Consider the following 17,333-nt stretch of genomic DNA (forward strand, 5'->3'; position numbering starts at 1 on the left):
CACCCTACAGCAACTCTGAAGCTGTCTTATTTACATGAGGTATCATGTGTATTTGAAATTGCGGGATTTTTTTTTTTTTTAAACGAGAGATGTTGTTTTCGGAGTTAGTTAGACGGTTGGAAATATAACCCTTGAATACACTTGTATCCCTCTGTCTTCCGCTGGTTGTTTTGTTTACAGTGAGTGAGCACACTTTGTGCCGGATCTAGCTCTACCTTCAGAAGGTGCGGGGATCACCGTTCTCAACCAGCTGAAGACGGAAGGATACAGTTTTCAGTAATAATCTCAACGCCTCACTGATTTTAACAATTTCTTGAATCACAACAAAAAATGGCACCGAAATGACTTCCTTGACTGTCCAATAACTGAATTTGATAAGTAATGCACAGCATACTACACTCAGTGAGCACTTTATTATGTATTTATTCGATTATTCTTCATAGTTATTGGTCTTCTGCTGCTGTAGCCTATCCATTTAAGACGTTTGACGCGTTGTGTGTTCAGAGATGCATTACTGTCATCTTCCTGTCAGCTTTGACCAGTATGGCCCTTCTCCACTGACCTCTCATTAACAAGGCGCTTTTGCCTGCAAAACTGCTGCTCACTGGATGTTTTTAGTGTTTCACGCCATTCTCTGCAAATTTTAGTGACTATTGCGTGTGAAAATCCCAGGAGATCAGCCGTTTCAGAGATACCAAACCACCCTGTCTGGCACCAACAACCAATCCATGGTCAAAGTCACTTAGATCATATTTCTTGCCCTTTCTGACATTTGGTCTGAAAAACAGCTGATGTACAGGTCTCCCTAATAGTGTTCAGTCAGTGTATGTTTATATGCAAGGAGAATGTATGCATTAAGATATGTTTTGTATTAAGAATAAATACATTGTGTGCTATACAAATACATAAATACAGGAAAAAATGTACTTTCTGCTTCAGCCTGACACCATTTGTGAACTACTCATTTTTTGACTCGGGTCATGAAGGTTAATTCATTCATGACATTAATTAATTAATTGCCTGTATTAATCCCAGATTGGTTAAACAGGTTCCAGGGGCTTCTGGAAAGAATGAAGATAATATTCAAGTCTTAACAGAAAAAACTAGGAACTTGTGCTTCAGGTGGAGTATTCAGTTGGTATAGTCCAATCATGCTGTAGCTTGTATAGCCACACAGAAGTATGTGATGAACAGTGAGTAGAGGGCAATATGCATTTTTTGTAATATTATCCTTTCTGATGCTCTGCAGATTGAGGAGCTGGGCCCTGAAGCAGGGTGGAGGCGGCCCCAGGCATGATGAAACTTGTTGAGCAGTTGAAGGATGAGAGAGAGCTGCTCAGCTCCACAGCCTCTGTGAGTAGCCTTTCTTAATGGCGTCCTTAGAATCTACTGCTTCAAAGCTGCGTACTTATAGAAACTCTTCAACTCTTCTTGAGAATTGGCACAAAATAATAATTGTCAATCTAAATTCTCAGTTATGATATTCTGTACCAGTGATTTAACTTGGTGAGTTTTATCGAATGTTTTATTTATTGTATTATTGTTTATGTAGTACTGCTGTTTATTGTTTATTGCAAACCTTAAGAAGTTTTGTTTTGATTGAAATAAATAGATTTTGTGTTGCACTGCAAAATGTGAAAGTATCATCCCTGGTATAACTGTACTATTTTGAATAATTGCAAAAACGTTACAATTCTTTACATTGCCTAACAGCCATGGAGAAAACATAAAAATAATGTGAATAAAACATGTGATACATTACACATTGTTTTAATAAAGGCTTAAACTTGAACACCTTCATACTTCAAATTTGGTAGCATAATTCAAGTTTGTACAGATTTGGTTCACAATTTAATCACATTTGTATTTGAATATATATATTTCAAAGAGAATCTTTATAAAGTAACTTAAATAATACAGTACAAAAATAAGCTTAGGTCAACATGAACTTGAAATTACAGTGGCATAGTTCTTAGAAAAATATAAAAAGAAGATCCAGCCTACAGGTATCTGCTCCATATAAAATGATACATTCACTGGCTTTCTGAGTTATGAGAAGGCACTGATGGCTTTGTACATATTATGTTGTGGTATTATGCCAGTCCTGCATCTTTGGCCATACCGTAGAATATTCCTTTCTTTGCTATAAGGCTTGTTGGAGTATCAAATTCAGCTATTTTTCCCTTGTCCAACACGAGGACTCTGAGGAAAGAGAATACAGTTGATTAGCAAGAAATCCTAACCTACACTGCAGTGACTTTCATTCCAAACAAGGCTCTGCAGTACTTGCACTCTAACAGTTCTGAGTTATTTTTCCTTTCCCATTCCCATCTACAAGGCCCAGAACAAGAAATCTGGAACTGAAAGCCTCCCCATTGGTGTTTTTGCATGTTATTAAAAACTCCTACAGTGGGATTTCCCCTCTTGCATTATATGGTAATATGCCCTAACAATACATCAGCCGCCGAATATGTAGTATGTCATTTCCAGAGCACACAGGACTTGTGGGGGATAGTACAGCACTTGTCCTTGGCAAAATAATGATTATTTCTCTTGCATTATACATAAAGGAATACCCACCTTGTGTAGTCCATGATGGTGTTGAGTCTGTGAGCAATGGTGAAAACGGTGCAGTCCTCAAACTGTGTACGGATGGTCGACTGAATCAGGTCATCAGTCTCCAGGTCGATGGCAGCTGTGGCTTCATCTAGGATCAATATCCTGGTCTTTCTTAGCAGGGCCCGCGCCAAGCAAACCAGCTGCCTTTGGCCCACACTAAAAACCAAAAGGGTCCACCCAATTAACACCACCACCATTTCTACAAAAGTTGGCTTCTACTCTTGACATGTGATAGTGTTCTTGATTTGTTTATGCAACTGGGTAAACAATGAGCCTGGGTTTCCTTGTCCAGATTTCACATTTAAAGTAAACTTTGGAGATAAATGATGGGCTACCAGACATTTTATTGTCTTCATATAATGTAACCCCATGTGAATGTGGATGTGCATAAATTATTTTCCAGTTTTTAAAGGTATAAAAGCATACATCTAGAACTTGAGTATTAAAGCACCAGGCTTCCCACTAACATCCCACTAACCACTGACAATGTCAGATAACATCTTTGTGGGCACAGGGCTTACCTTAGGTTTTCTCCACCTTCAGAACATTCAAGGTCGAGTTTAGAAGGCTGGTTGCTAACAAACTTTTTCAAGTGGGACAGTTCCAGTGCTTTCCACAACTCCTCCTCAGTGTACTTCTCAAAGGGGTCAAGGTTCATTCTCAGAGTCCCAGAGAAAAGGACAGGTTCCTGCAGCAAACAGGTTACACTTAACTTCATTTAATCTGCTGTACTCATTTCTGATGGCATCTAATCCTGATGGATTGTGAGCACAGCTATTTTACCGTTTAATACCTATCACAAGAAATTGACCAAGTTTGGATCACATCATCTCAAAGTTTTTTAATATCAAAATATTATGTTTTCTTTAGGCAATACCCCCTATAGCACCACCCTCGCTAACTACAACCAATATGTATTCTCATTGGAAATCATTGTATTTATTCTTCACTATATTGCCCCCTGCTACCTGCCATCCTTCAGCTCTTTAAGTTGGTCAAATGTATGCAAATGCTTCATTTAAAAACAATAAAGGAAAACAGATTCACAAATGTTCATACCACTCTGTGGTATGACATGCATTGTTGCACATAATACAAAAATGTGCCAAACAAGAGATTATATGGATGAGATATGTTCCAGAACTTATTCTAATCAAAATAATTGTTACATATTAATCCAAATGCCTTAATAAGTAACAAAAAGCATACATTTCTCTCTACTATTCCCATACTTTTGAAGGGTGCTGTACATACAATACATGAAAAAAAAAAAACACTGGAATGTATTCATTTCAAAATATTAGGAAAATGTAATTAATTTGTTTTTTTGACATCTCTTTTACAAGTGAGCCCTGGAGCCTACATGTGTTGGGAATTTTGCTGTAATTAAACATAATTACAGCACAACGTAAAAAGCATTCGTTGAACTTGGCTAGCAGGAAGACTCACCTGAGGAATGATCGTAAGCTTGGACCTGAGGTCATGGAGACCAATGTCAGAGATTTTCACCTCATCAATGGTGATCTCTCCACCTGCTGCCTCCAACAAGCGGAACAGGCACAGGGTCATGGAGGATTTGCCAGCCCCTGTTCTTCCCACAATGCCAATCTGCAGAAATTAGAGCATTTTAGTGTAATGTTACTGGTATACAGTGGCTACTATCAGTCCATGGTTTTTCTTGTTTTGGCAGGTAAGAATATACTGTAGGCACAGTAACAAGTGTAGAAAATAACTGCCAATACAGCCAGAGCAGGAACTAAGCTACTTTTTTGATTGAAAATGTAAATTGAAGTTGAATCAGGGAGGAAAAAAAGACATTTTTCAACCAGATGGGATACGACCACCACACCCTGCACTTCTCTCACCTTCTCACCACCCTTTACACTGAGTGTCAGGTTCTTCAGCACCAGGTCCAGCCCCTCCCGGTACCTCACACTGTAGCCATGGAACTCCACTTTCCCCAGGGCTGGCCACTCTGGCGGTGGCCTCTTGTCATCTATCTCCCAGGGGGCCTTCAAAACAGGGGTTAACACAAGTCTGTAGGAACCATGCTAGTTTAGGAACATCTAAGCTGGGCCTTCATGCACAGCCCCCTAATTATAAGCAGAAGGAGATTAAAATATCCTGGAAACAAGTGCTCCCTAAAGTATATGAAAATACCAACTAAAGCAGCAAGCTGCTTTCCAACAGTGAATACCAACAGCACATAGAAACAGAATATGCCACAGCACTCACAATAGTGACATCTGAACACCTGAACTTCTCAAGAGAATTAGTCTTAAGACATGAGATCAAAATGAGCCTACCTCTGTCTGTGTCTCCGAATACTCCTTCACTCGTTCTACTGCCACAATGTTGCTTTCCAAGTCTGAGGTCATCCGCACCATCCAGTTCAAGGACATAGTTACCTATTAAATTCACAAAATATTGTAAAATGTTCCTGTTGCTCGTAAACTGTAAGTGAAAGCTGGGGCTTTTGTTCAACTGCATTCAGTCGTAGCAGTTTAATACTGACATTTCACATAGAACAACCTTAAACATAAACAAAATATTCTCAGGCCTGAGAAGAAACAATAACAGGATGAATGTTACTCCAAGATATACAAAGTGTTTTGCCCACCTGCAATGCATACGACACAGAAAGTCCCACAAGGCCTGGAGTTAGGCTGTCCTTGCCCATCACAGCAAACAGTGCAGCAAACAGCACAATGCAGTTCCCAATGAACTCAACACGAACCCCCAGCCACCTGCCCACAACAACACAACATGTATCTTCATACCGTAACTTACTGATGTGTGTGAAACTGCAAGTGTGATTTTACAAAACCAATATAGATCATTTCAGGTAGCTAAATATAAAATATGGAGTAAAATGCTGCACCTACCTGTTTGAAACAATGCCAGGGTAGTAACTCTTTTGGTTCTCATCCACTTTCATATCACTGATGAGAATGAAGGCATCTTGCCTCATGTATGCACGGATCACACTCGTGCCTGTGATGGTTTCAGAAAAGTGAGAGTATATAGGAGACCTACTGACAGACTCCAGTCTCTTTAGCTGACGAGAAGTGGCCACATAAAATCTCTATAGAAGAAAAATAAATATAATGAACTACTGTATGAATAAAGCTGACACATAATAGATGACACAAGACTTTGGATTCAAGACATCTGCAGACCTGATTAAATGTTAATGTGTATTTCTATTTATTACACAACTAAAAGAAAAAAAATCTGTTTGAAAATAAATGTCCATTTTATCTGAAATATTCAATTTTATGGCATCAAATTATTTATTCAATTAATTCCAATAATAGATTGGAGATTATTATTGACACCCTCAAATGGCACAATTAGTTTACTTTCATGATATCAAAATTTGAAAGCCTCAAAATGCAGATGATGCAGTCTTTTGAATCTAATCTGACCATGTTTTTAGATAAACAAAATATCTAAATAAATAAAAATACACATACTGGAACAAAATTCTGTTAAGATTCAGTATTTAAAATGCTATCATAATGTTGTAGCAAATGGTTTGGTTCACAAAGAATGTCTAAATAATTCAATTCCTTTTTGTTTTGTAACAATAGAAATTATACTTGAGTTGTTGAATATCTAAATTCTTCAGTATACAGTATTCAATATACAGTATACAGTATTCTTTTAAATACATGCATTTTACATAGAGCACTGATTAGAATGCAGCTTTCCCAAAACACACAGGAAATAAGCGACAGATAGCAGTTCACAGATTTAAGCAATCATGCCAAGTGTAAGCCATTAGAAAAACCCAGCAGAAAGTGAAGAGAAATACAAGCAATAAAGGAATTTTAAAATAATACTGTTTCAGTGTTGTCATCTGTGTTTGAAATAGACTAGCAAAGCCATTTCCCATGGCACGTGGGAAGAACATCCCTCTTGACCCACTCCTTTGGGAACTTCAGGATATGGTCCAAATCAAATATCCAACCTCATGAACACAATTGTACAACAATTGTAAACTTAAAGGCACCTAATTACTTTAAATTAAGTTTGGAAGGGAATATTAATAATACTTCACAGTGTTCAGCACAGTATATGCCCTGGACAGGATTTTGTTTCTTTGCAAGCCTGTGCTGCATAATTTGGCATCGTTTGGCATCGTTTTATTGGACTTGATAGACCTACATAGGTCATTGATTCTTGACTCTTCATTCTTACCCCGCCCCACCACATTTTTGATGAAAATGCGTTTCATCAAAAACGTTAAAGTGCCATATATAACAGAATGTTATTAAATTTCACACAACTTAAGCACATGGGTTTTTGTGCCAAAAATTGACTGATCTTACCACAATAAAGTGCTAAAGTGAATTTTAAAAGTATAGAGAAAGAAAATATTTGTTTGGCATGGCCATGAAACCAGTTAAATCTTTGTCTTAATCATCTAAATAAAAGTATTTTAAGACAAACTCCCCGCTCCGTGTTTATGTGTTCACTGCAACTGCAAAAACATAATTCAACATGGCTGCATAATGGTGTGTAACATTACGTTTGGAAATTCAAGCCATGCTAATAGCCTATTTTGTGCAACAGAAAACCTTTCCTCAAATTGCATTGTGTCGTGTACTCTGAGACCTGTTCAACGGAATGATTATGTTAGAAGAATGAATCAATGCCCACAGACACCTTGCAGTGTGGCAGACCGTGAGAATGAGAAGGAATCATAAGTTAAACAGCGTTCTTACAATCAGTTTTTTCTTTCCTCGCAGCCAACATACATCATGTTAATAGTTAACTTGTAAGTAAAGTGTATGGAAGTTGACATGATGTATCCGACTAAATTATATACATAGAGCTACAGGAAGATAGTATGGGTATTAAAACATTAGTACAGTAGCTTAAGGGAAGATAAACTGTTATTCAGGGCAAATAAGTGGTAATGTTGGCAAGATTTCACAAATTAGAATGAGCAGTGGATCATCTTCAACTAATAGAAATTATTTTCCTGAGTCACCAGGATGCAGAATCACCATAATAAACCAACAGCCCCCATTCCACAAACACTACTCACTAGGACTACGAGATTGCTGTTCTTTATCTTCCACCTGTTTTTCTATTACTTCTTTAAAAATGTCGAAATGACATTGATAAAACTTCCACAGTACAAGGGAAAAATGTATTTCATAAAATAAACCATTTGCTTTGCTTCAATTCGTTTTTCAGTACCATGTGGAGCTGTTTAGTTACACTATTCACCAATTTGGCTTGTATGATTGCATTGCTGCTAAGCTCAGGTGGTGTTTTGGTAAAGAACAGCTACAGATAAGAGTCGAGCCTCACTGTGGACTGAGACTGACCAAACCACATGCTAACTACAACACTAGGACAGCTGTGATAAGCTACAACAACACAATACGTGGCATGCTGTATTAATGAGTTAGCCGACTTGTTCCTATTTACCTGGACCCACCAATAGAACATCATTAATGGCACTATGACTATGAGGAAGATAGGGGTGAGGGCAGAGCATATGAGCAGCACATTTACTGTGTACCAGAAAGTGCGCATCCAAATATCAATATTTTCTGGAATGTGAGAGTCAATTGTGTCCACATCTTTGCTGAAGCGGTTCAAAATTCTCCCTGTGGGAGTGGCTTGGAAAAAGGCCTGGGGGGCTCTCAGGATGGCGTGGAGCATGCTGCAGTGGATGGAGCGGGCCGCCTTCAGCATACTGTAGGCCCGGCACAGTAAAGAGATGCCCAGAAGCAGAACACCTGTGTGGCAGCACAATAACAACAAAACGGAGCGATTAATTCATCCATGTAGTCATAAGCTAGCAAAAGATGTTGGCTGCCACACATCTCAGGGAGGGTTCGGCTAACGTTCATGGCGACATTGACACTTTGTGGATACAGGCCGTTCCCTGGCAACACCTCCTTTAAGCTGGGAGTATACTTGCTGCGGAAACAAACGGTGACTAGTTCTCATGAATGGCGTAAAATGACGCGTTTGTGGAAAAAACAAAACTCTATATTGATCGACTTCAGGCACTGCAGGGTGAACATCCCTGCCAGCCACACAAGCTAAGATGTTCACACACCGGCGTGAATTTGGAGGCTACGTGCAATTTGTTCAAAAAAATCACATGGGTGGGTTGGGTGCGTCCCATCTGAATGAGCGGACGAACGAACATACCATCTTCTCTTTGTTGTGTTCATTTTTTGGCAGTGCTAAATAAACTAAAGCGACTTTCAAATCATCTGTGAAAGTTTCTGCTCATGTTCTGTGTTTGGTGGGAACTTTGTCACTTCTCTATTCCTTGTGGTTATCACAACCGCATTTCAGTAGCCTATTTCCCACCAAGGATAGAGTGGGTTTAAACAGTGAGGTTACCATTACATCAGCTCAATTCTCTCCATCAGTTCACTGGTATCTACAAGCTCCAGTCACTAGCAGCAAGAGACTTTCCTCTTCTCTGATGGGTGCTAACTGTTCTCCTGGTGCAGGAGGTGAGAAGCACAGCAGGGAAAAAACTGCCAATTGTTATAAATAAATACATAAATAAATAAACAAATATCAACACAACCATTACTAAATAAGACCAGCCTGATGCCGTGAATTAATATACGCTGTCTAATGCACAAGTCTAACAACCACATTAGATCCAGATAATTCAAACTGCAGAGTAGAAAAACCCTCAACTGTAAAAAGAGTACACTATAATGCACATACACAACATTAAAACCACCTGCTTAAACCAGTCATGATTAAAAATGCTTTAAACTGTGTAAAAACTGTATAAATTTGTCTATAAACAATTAATATTTCATTATATGACATTTACTTATATAAGCAGATAATCATAAGTGAATTACATTCAAAAGTTCTTTTTTTCAATGAAAATGGAAATCTTGTAAGCTCATGGGGGGGGGGGGGGGGGGGTGCATTGTTTTGTAATTTAAATATCTTGGTAATATATGTGTGGTACATATATGTGAATTCACACTTCTTCCCTCCATTGGAATTAAATGGTGCTAAATGTGGTGAAACTTATGTAGGAATAGATCCCATGCATTTTCAAATCGGGCCAGTTTTTTTTTTTTTACATGAACAATACAGGCGCTGGAGCAGTTAGGATAGACGTGATCATGAACACCAGTACGTACCAAGATATTTAAATAACAAAACAATGCACTCTCCCCCTCCTAATGAGCTTACAAGATTTCCATTTTCATTTAAAAATGTAACTTTTGCATGCAATTCACTTATGATTATCTGCTTATATAAGTACACATGAAACATTAAGTGTTTATAGACAATTTTATACAGTTTATAGAATCATTAATCATGAATAAACTGGTTTAAGCAGGTTATTTTAATGTTGTGGCTGATTGGTCGGTGCATGTACTCATGATGCTACAACAGGATTGGTGTGCTGAAACTGAACTTCATTTAAATTTAAAACACCCCAATGCTTTTCGCTCTGGAAAATATCAAATAGCACAGAACATGCTATCCAAACCATATGCTTCAGAAACCAATAAAATATTCATCAAAGTCACCAGATGATCTGATAAAAGTTAAACCAAGCATGGCTGACAGTTCAGCGAACACCGCGGGCACAGTGAGTGAAACTACACCCAATGGTGCTATTGTCTGCCATTTCCTTCTTATGAATAGGTTCAAACCTGCCAACAATCACATGACAACAATGGGCTGATGAAACGGTAATGCTTTTGCATCTAAGTTAGCTGTTCTGCAATCTGTTCACCTGCAGAGGGCAGCAAAATGGTTACGAAACAGTATTCCTCTCATTACAAGGCTGGAAATCAAGGCATTACTCAATCTCGTACTCTCCTTGTTCTCACTTAAGGTTCTGTTCCACTGACAAAAAACACATTTTCAGTCAAATTTACCTTTTTCTGTTTACTGCTGCAAATCATCCCGCAACCATTCAACTTTCAGGATAATACCACATTTTGAATGATTATGCCATGTGTACGGTGAAATTAGTATAATTATTTACCATTTCTATCTTTGGAGTCAATTTTCGCAAAACCAGATTTTGGACTATATTATAGGACCATTTTTCTCAGTGCATAGTCATCATCATGAAACTTTGCAAACCTTTACTCCATATCTAGGAGAGTGTTTTGAGCCAATTATTTTCTTGTTATAAGCTTTAGGGGCAAGTACAGCCTCACAAATCTCACAGTTTGATCCTGAAATTTCACCAACATTTCTAGAAAAATGACTACTGGGTACTGGTGATAAAATTCTTTTTTAAAATGGCTCAAAACTATCTTCAAACGTGTTATTTTAAATCGGAAAGAATTCTTACTTGAACGATATCTTACTTGGTTCAGACTGCTACAAAAATGTTCACATTTGTAATTTCCGCCATCTTGAATATAGTATGCAAATTAGCTCATTTATATATGTTGTCAGAATTTCTCTTTTCAGATCCACACCTCATAATTGAAGTATGTACCTCTGAATTTATTTGGTGGAACATAACCCTAAGTCAGCCATTTAACCAAGGAGGTATTAAACAAACATAATGTATAACATAACATAAATTGCCCTGCAAAATGCCCTAATCATTATTATGAATGATATCGAAATTATTTTATAGGGGGGTTATCATAAATGTGGCTGTGCTGTTTTATGGTAGTATTCCTAGGTGAGCTGCTCCCGTACGTATCAACCGATGTGCAGAGGGAGGAAACGGCCCTCCAGTGTGGATACGAGTTGATGGCTTCAGCATGGTGTCTCATGAGTGTAGAGAAATGACCAAGCAAGCAGCACAGGGAAGTAAATATACAGAATGCGGAGAGAGAAGAAAATGAAAAGATCTGTTAGGGAAGGGTAAGAGAATACAAAGACTTAGACATATGAAAGCGGGGGGGGGGGGGGGGAGGGGGGATGCACACCACTTAATTTAGGCCAGGGTGATGGCTTCTTAATCAGGAGTGTCAGCTATTAGCATGTTGTTACTTTGGAAGAAAGTGATTTTATTGAACAGCCTTTGCATTAAAAATTAATCTGAATGTAATACCTGCACAAAGATGTATATGGCAGTGAGGGGTACTATGACCACAGCAAAGATAGGAGTGGTGATCATGATTACGATCATGGTTGACACAGAGTGAAACAAGGTTCCCAGGAACATGAGGACGGTGGAAGCGAGCACTTCGTCAATGATGTAAATGTCCTTGGAGAAGCGATTGATAATGCGGCCTATAGGTGTGGTGTCAAAGAAAGACTGGGGTGTGTGAAATTTGTTGTCTAGAAGGGCAGAGTGCAGCTTTCTGGCCGCACCAATGTTACCCATAGCCAGTGTAAAGGATGATATCATGACCAGGATGCCTGTGTTAGAGAAACCACAACAAGGAAAACATCCATGAGAAAAATGCATCACTCCAATGGACTGACTGTGGAGAAGGGTGGAACCAACACACAATAATAACAGTAATAAAAACACAAAGCCCCCAGTGTTAGACATTTTCCTTTCCAAGCTGAGAACCATTACCAGCATGGTATACAGATTATAAAGCAGTTAGAACCATGAAAACTATGTACAAATGCTAATGACCATATTAAAAATGTATAAACTGTGTATACTAGTGCTGTGAAAAATGATTTGCCTCCTTGATTTTCCCTATTATTGCATTTTTTCACACTGAATTGTTTCAGATCTTTCAACAAAATGTAATATTAGACAAAGGGAAACCGAATAAACACAAAACACATTTTTCAAACACCAACAATAATAACGCTTCCTTTAATTTGATATCAGTCCTTCACATAGATGTGGGAGGAATTTTAGCCCACACTTCTTAAATTATTTCACCCACAACTGCTTTAATTCAACTGGTTGGTTTTCAAGCATGACCTGCTCATTGGGCAATTACTTTTTCACATGGATGACATGGGTGTTTGATCACTTTTAGTTTAAAGATCTGAAACCATTCAAGTGTGACAAATATGCAATAATAGAGGAAAGGGGCAAATACTGTTTCACAGCACTGTATACTATATTCAGAGCCCTCTATGCCCATGCCATTTAATTTAACACACCTGAGCAATTACAAACACCTGTGAAGCCATGTGTCCCAAATATTATGGTGCCCTAAAATGGGGGGGACTATGTATGAACACCACTGTATTTTCTACATGGTGAAATCAAAATGTATACAAATACTCTTCAGCAAAATCTGCACTTTAACCACAAATCAAAAATTTTGCCAAATCAGAGAAATGAAGACATATGGAGGGCACTGTATGGTAGTATTGCAATAATTAAATAAACCTAAATAATTCCCATGCATTACTATTCAGTGGGAATCCTGATTGCTCTACTAAAAGGTCCCTTACCTTGTGTGAGGCCTAGTGCTGCATACACCCCCACCCTCATTTCTGTATTCAGCTCAGTCCGATTACGGACATTTACGGCATCATTGGTCCAATCACTCAGCCAGATGTTGGCTCCAATGGCCGCCGCGTTCTGACAACCATAAAGGACGCAGATGAAAATGGACAGCAAGGGCCCCACGGCTTTGGCGTACTCCAAGAACACCTTTAATTTTACCTGCAAAGGGATAAGAGAACAAGGGAGAGGTGATGATGACATGCTGTACGCTGTCATTTAATTTGAACTTGATGAAATTTTTACTCCATGGACTTGACGTGTAAGCCAACTCAGAATCTGCATAGCTGTTTGCCGAGAGCAATTGCAATAGGCAACTTTTTAAGAAGAACAAAATGTACTGGGCCCAGAGGCACAAAGGGCACAAAATGGCACTCACCCTCCCTGTCTCTGCGGTCTCTGCCTGGATTAGCTTTTCCACTGTTTGCTGCTTCTTCTCCTGCACCGGTTCCACGTGCTTCCTCTCACTGCAGCGTCGTGTCCGGATGGACATCTTCTTTGGGTTCTCCATGTCATTGGAAATTACACTGATTTGCCTGCCAGAGACCATAGGGGAGAAACAGAAAGAACCATTACTTAGCCCAGTGATGAGTGAATGAGTGAATTCCTTAAATGCGTTAAAAAAACCTATTTCTATGCACCAAAAGCGGTTATGTGAGATAAAAAACCAATGGAACATCTTAAAGAATTCCCAGGCAAAGCACTCCTGTCCAACTAAATACTCCTAGACTTGTCAGATTTGAATTTCAAATAATGTATAGTACATAGCCAAATTTGAATAAACATGATGCACAGTAAAGATGCAAGATGCATGGCAAAATACCAAATAAAATTGAAGAGAATATTCTTTGCACAATATTACTAGTAATTCTAGCTTTCAAGTATACACAGTATACAGTGTTGCATAGCCATTAAATAGCTGATATATTGACAAAATGACTTTCTCATGGGTAAAAAAACATAAATACACCACCAACAAATGATTTTGTCGCACACTTTACCGTATGAACTGTCTGCGCGTCTCGTTGACGACAGGCTCGTCCCCCATGTCTGCGTGGTTACTCAGAGCGTCGTCAGGGAAAGAGCCGTCATCTTCAATCATCGTCACTGAGCCGGAATAGAGGGGATGTCATTAGCACAAGTCAGCAGGAAGGCGGGAATTAAGACGAACCTGCTGCAAACGCTGCTCCCATAGCACACTGTGGGAAAAAGGCTACAAACGAGGACTTCCACAGGACCCAAAGAGACTGACAAGTCCTGGTTGCATTGTGGTTGTTGTGTTCATTTAGATAATTACCCAATTCAGAAACACGGGAGGATTTGCACATGGAGTACAGGCTCGTTTTAATCATTTTAAATAAAGTAGAAGCTTTTAAGCTCTTTGTAACAAATTGGGAGGGATGATTTCTGAAAATCCTTCATATACAATGAAGATTGTATTAAAAATGTATGGTAGGTATAAATGTATGTACGGCATCTTAGTTTTGCCTTTAGGCGGCAGTGTGAATGTTCTTCACAGCTGGAAAGTACCCATTTCTTCATCCTCCTCGATGATGTCTTCCAGAGCATAGTTCCTGAGGAACTCAGCAAAGGCTCCATTTTCATTGAGTAGATCAGTGTAGGAGCCCATCTCTGACACCCTGCCATCCGCCATCACCAGGATGTTATCCACCTGGGGCAGGAAACTGATGCCATGCGTCACCAGGATCCGAGTCTGTTGGCACATAAAGGGCCCATTCGGGAAAAACCTATTTAACACCACTGATATGGCTTGTACTTAATATATTCTTGCCCTTAAGCATAAACATCTCTTACCATATTGTAATGCAAAATTTTATACAGTGAAATTTACACAATGGTATGCACGTCTGTGGTAATGCGAAACAAGCACACATACTGCGATTTAAAACAGCAGCATAACCAAATGCCTATGCAGGGGAGCAGTGGAATCACAAGTATTTCTTCACTTTGCATTCATAACATAACGTGTTTAGGGGAAGAAAACAGTCTGTTTATTATTACCTTCAAATGAAGGACATATCATCTAAAATATAACCATTGTTAAAATAATCATAGCTTTTTTTATCCCTATAATGGAAGAGAGATTCTACATTTCTTACCAGGACAAGTAAAAAAAAAAAAACATTTATTGCAATGTTTTATAGTCAAAATGTTTGATTGGTTATTAACTAGGGCCACCAGTTTGGGACCTGCAGGAATGACACTCAATTATCCTCTGGGGTTCCCCCCATAGTCACCCCATAGTCACCCCAAGGGCACAGCCAATAGACAATGTGAGAACACAAGAAAACAAGTGGAAACAGACTGGTGGCCCTAGTCATGACTATTTCTAATGGCAGAAATGTTTTCATTTATATGATATCAGCAACATGCTATGTCCACACCATTTTGGTGAACATATAACCTACTCAAGTGGAAGAACTGTAAAAAATATCTCCTTAATGTAGTCCATATGTCTATAAAACCGGTGAACTGCAGACAGTTGTTTGCCAGGTATATGCAAGCAAAACCAAGAATCTACTCATTTGGCCTTGTGGAACATCCAATTTCATTCTTTTTCAAATACAGCAATTACCTTTCCTCGTAGAGCTCCTGCTGGACCAATGACATTGTCAAAAATGTGCTTAGCCACATGAGCATCCACAGCAGACAGGGGGTCATCCAGCAGGTAGACATCTGCCTCACTGTACAGAGCCCGGGCCAAACTAACACGCTGCCTCTGTCCCCCGGAGAGGTTAATGCCCTGAAACACAAGGCAGCAGAAAGCTCTCAAACCTGTCATGTGTACTAATAAAGGTAAAAAACACACATTGAACTTCAATAAACTGCTTCTCCAGCTGTAAGATTACAGACCATATTTTGACAGTCAAATGGCAATTGTTAAACGCCGGCCAATTACGGTATTTTTGAAAGCACGCTTTAGTCCAGCTGTGGCACAGTTGTAAAAGAGTATGGCTCAATAGGCATACATTTACAGTGGGTGTCATGAGGATCTGGTTTTATTACTGCCAATGAAACCGTCCCACTTCTTTCCTTTCCAGAGGTTAGAAAGTCCTGCCATGTGTTTCTTCCCATGAATTAATTTCAGACATGCTATTGTGAATGAATTTACACTTACTACAGAAACAACTCCGCTCCTCTCGTACAATTAACAATAAAATGGCACACAGCTTGCATCATCAAAAAAGATTTATTGCATCTTTATTATGCGGTAGTACATTCATACTGTATGTGTACATTCATAAAACCACCAAAATAGGCAATATGCCAGCATGTGAGGTAAGACCTGGTCTGGGTTGGCAAATGCAGCTCGCACAGTGACGAGCACACCCCCTATTTCACCACCCAGACCATCCTGACACAAACTGGTTTATCACCGACCACATAAACTACAAAACTTGGCCCAGGTGAAAAATATCTGGCAAAACTAGAGAGAACTTGTAAAAAATGAATCATGGGTCATCATTTTTTAAGCCCAGGCTTAAGAATTACCCATGATTTATAGTCTAAACTGCAAAAATTCTCCTCACCTTCTCTCCAATTTCAGTCTGGTCACCACCAGGAAGCATCTCCAGGTCAGGGGTGAGGGCACAGGCATCCAGAACACCGCGGTATTTCTGCTCATTGTAAGGGTTGCCAAATAGGATATTATCTCTCAGCGTGGCGTTCTGTATCCAAGCCTGCTGGGGCACGTAGGCCACTGAGCCCTAGCAAGGAGAGGAGAATTATTACTCAGGAAAACCTGATGATTAAAAGAGCATGTAATGCACAGAGCACACAGAGCTACACGATATTAAAGTCACACATTTTACCAATAAAAAGAGGAAAAGGACTCGCTGTTTCACAGCTGGCCACAAGCATAATAGACTCATTGAATTTATTTACCTTAAGGTTGAACTTCACTGTAAATGCATTTGTTTCAATAGACTTCTTTATAACCATAAATAAAGACCAGACTGCATGTTTACTCAATTGGGATGTGATTGCACGTGTTGTACATTCATTTTCAACTACCTAGTAAATAGGCTTGCAGAGTCCTTCCCTTTAAATATGTATGCTACTCCATTCCCATTGCTTGTGCACTAGCGCACTGCTTCATCTGAGAGCTACTAACCCGTATGGAGATGTCCCCCTCCAGCTTCTCCATCTCTCCCAGCAGGGCTGCCACCAGGGAAGACTTTCCACAGCCCACGTTCCCCACCACCGCAAGTAAGGAGCCTTGGGGCACCATCAGACTGATGCTGAGCAGAAGGACATTTTACAGTGTTTCACATGCCAT

The 17,333-nt window shown here is 39.3% G+C and overlaps 1 protein-coding gene across 6 annotated transcripts in view; it reads right to left on the minus strand.

The window, feature by feature from the left end:
• Positions 1–1,754: 1,754 nt before the first annotated feature.
• The window catches only part of abcc3 (ATP-binding cassette, sub-family C (CFTR/MRP), member 3), a 57,217-nt gene continuing 41,638 nt past the window's right edge, over positions 1,755–17,333 (minus strand). The window contains exons 16-31 of one of the 6 annotated variants that reach the window (XM_061233130.1): positions 17,169–17,295; positions 16,585–16,761; positions 15,630–15,797; positions 14,564–14,747; positions 14,035–14,140; positions 13,413–13,569; positions 12,982–13,195; positions 8,065–8,378; positions 5,505–5,704; positions 5,240–5,366; positions 4,926–5,027; positions 4,485–4,631; positions 4,069–4,227; positions 3,141–3,307; positions 2,581–2,775; positions 1,755–2,202 (exon numbers count right to left, since the gene is read on the minus strand). In XM_061233130.1, the coding sequence (XP_061089114.1) occupies positions 2,094–2,202; positions 2,581–2,775; positions 3,141–3,307; positions 4,069–4,227; positions 4,485–4,631; positions 4,926–5,027; positions 5,240–5,366; positions 5,505–5,704; positions 8,065–8,378; positions 12,982–13,195; positions 13,413–13,569; positions 14,035–14,140; positions 14,564–14,747; positions 15,630–15,797; positions 16,585–16,761; positions 17,169–17,295 (2,653 nt within the window). In that variant the 3' untranslated portion in view covers positions 1,755–2,093. Of the gene's footprint in view, positions 2,203–2,580; positions 2,776–3,140; positions 3,308–4,068; positions 4,228–4,484; positions 4,632–4,925; positions 5,028–5,239; positions 5,367–5,504; positions 5,705–8,064; positions 8,379–11,662; positions 11,974–12,981; positions 13,196–13,412; positions 13,570–14,034; positions 14,141–14,563; positions 14,748–15,629; positions 15,798–16,584; positions 16,762–17,168; positions 17,296–17,333 lie in introns of those variants that run through there. The other 5 variants (XM_061233131.1, XM_061233135.1, XM_061233136.1 and 2 more) reach the window with 5 other exon arrangements.

The sequence above is a fragment of the Conger conger genome, chromosome 2 (assembly GCF_963514075.1).
Source record: "Conger conger chromosome 2, fConCon1.1, whole genome shotgun sequence".
Taxonomy (NCBI): Eukaryota; Metazoa; Chordata; class Actinopteri; order Anguilliformes; family Congridae; genus Conger; species Conger conger.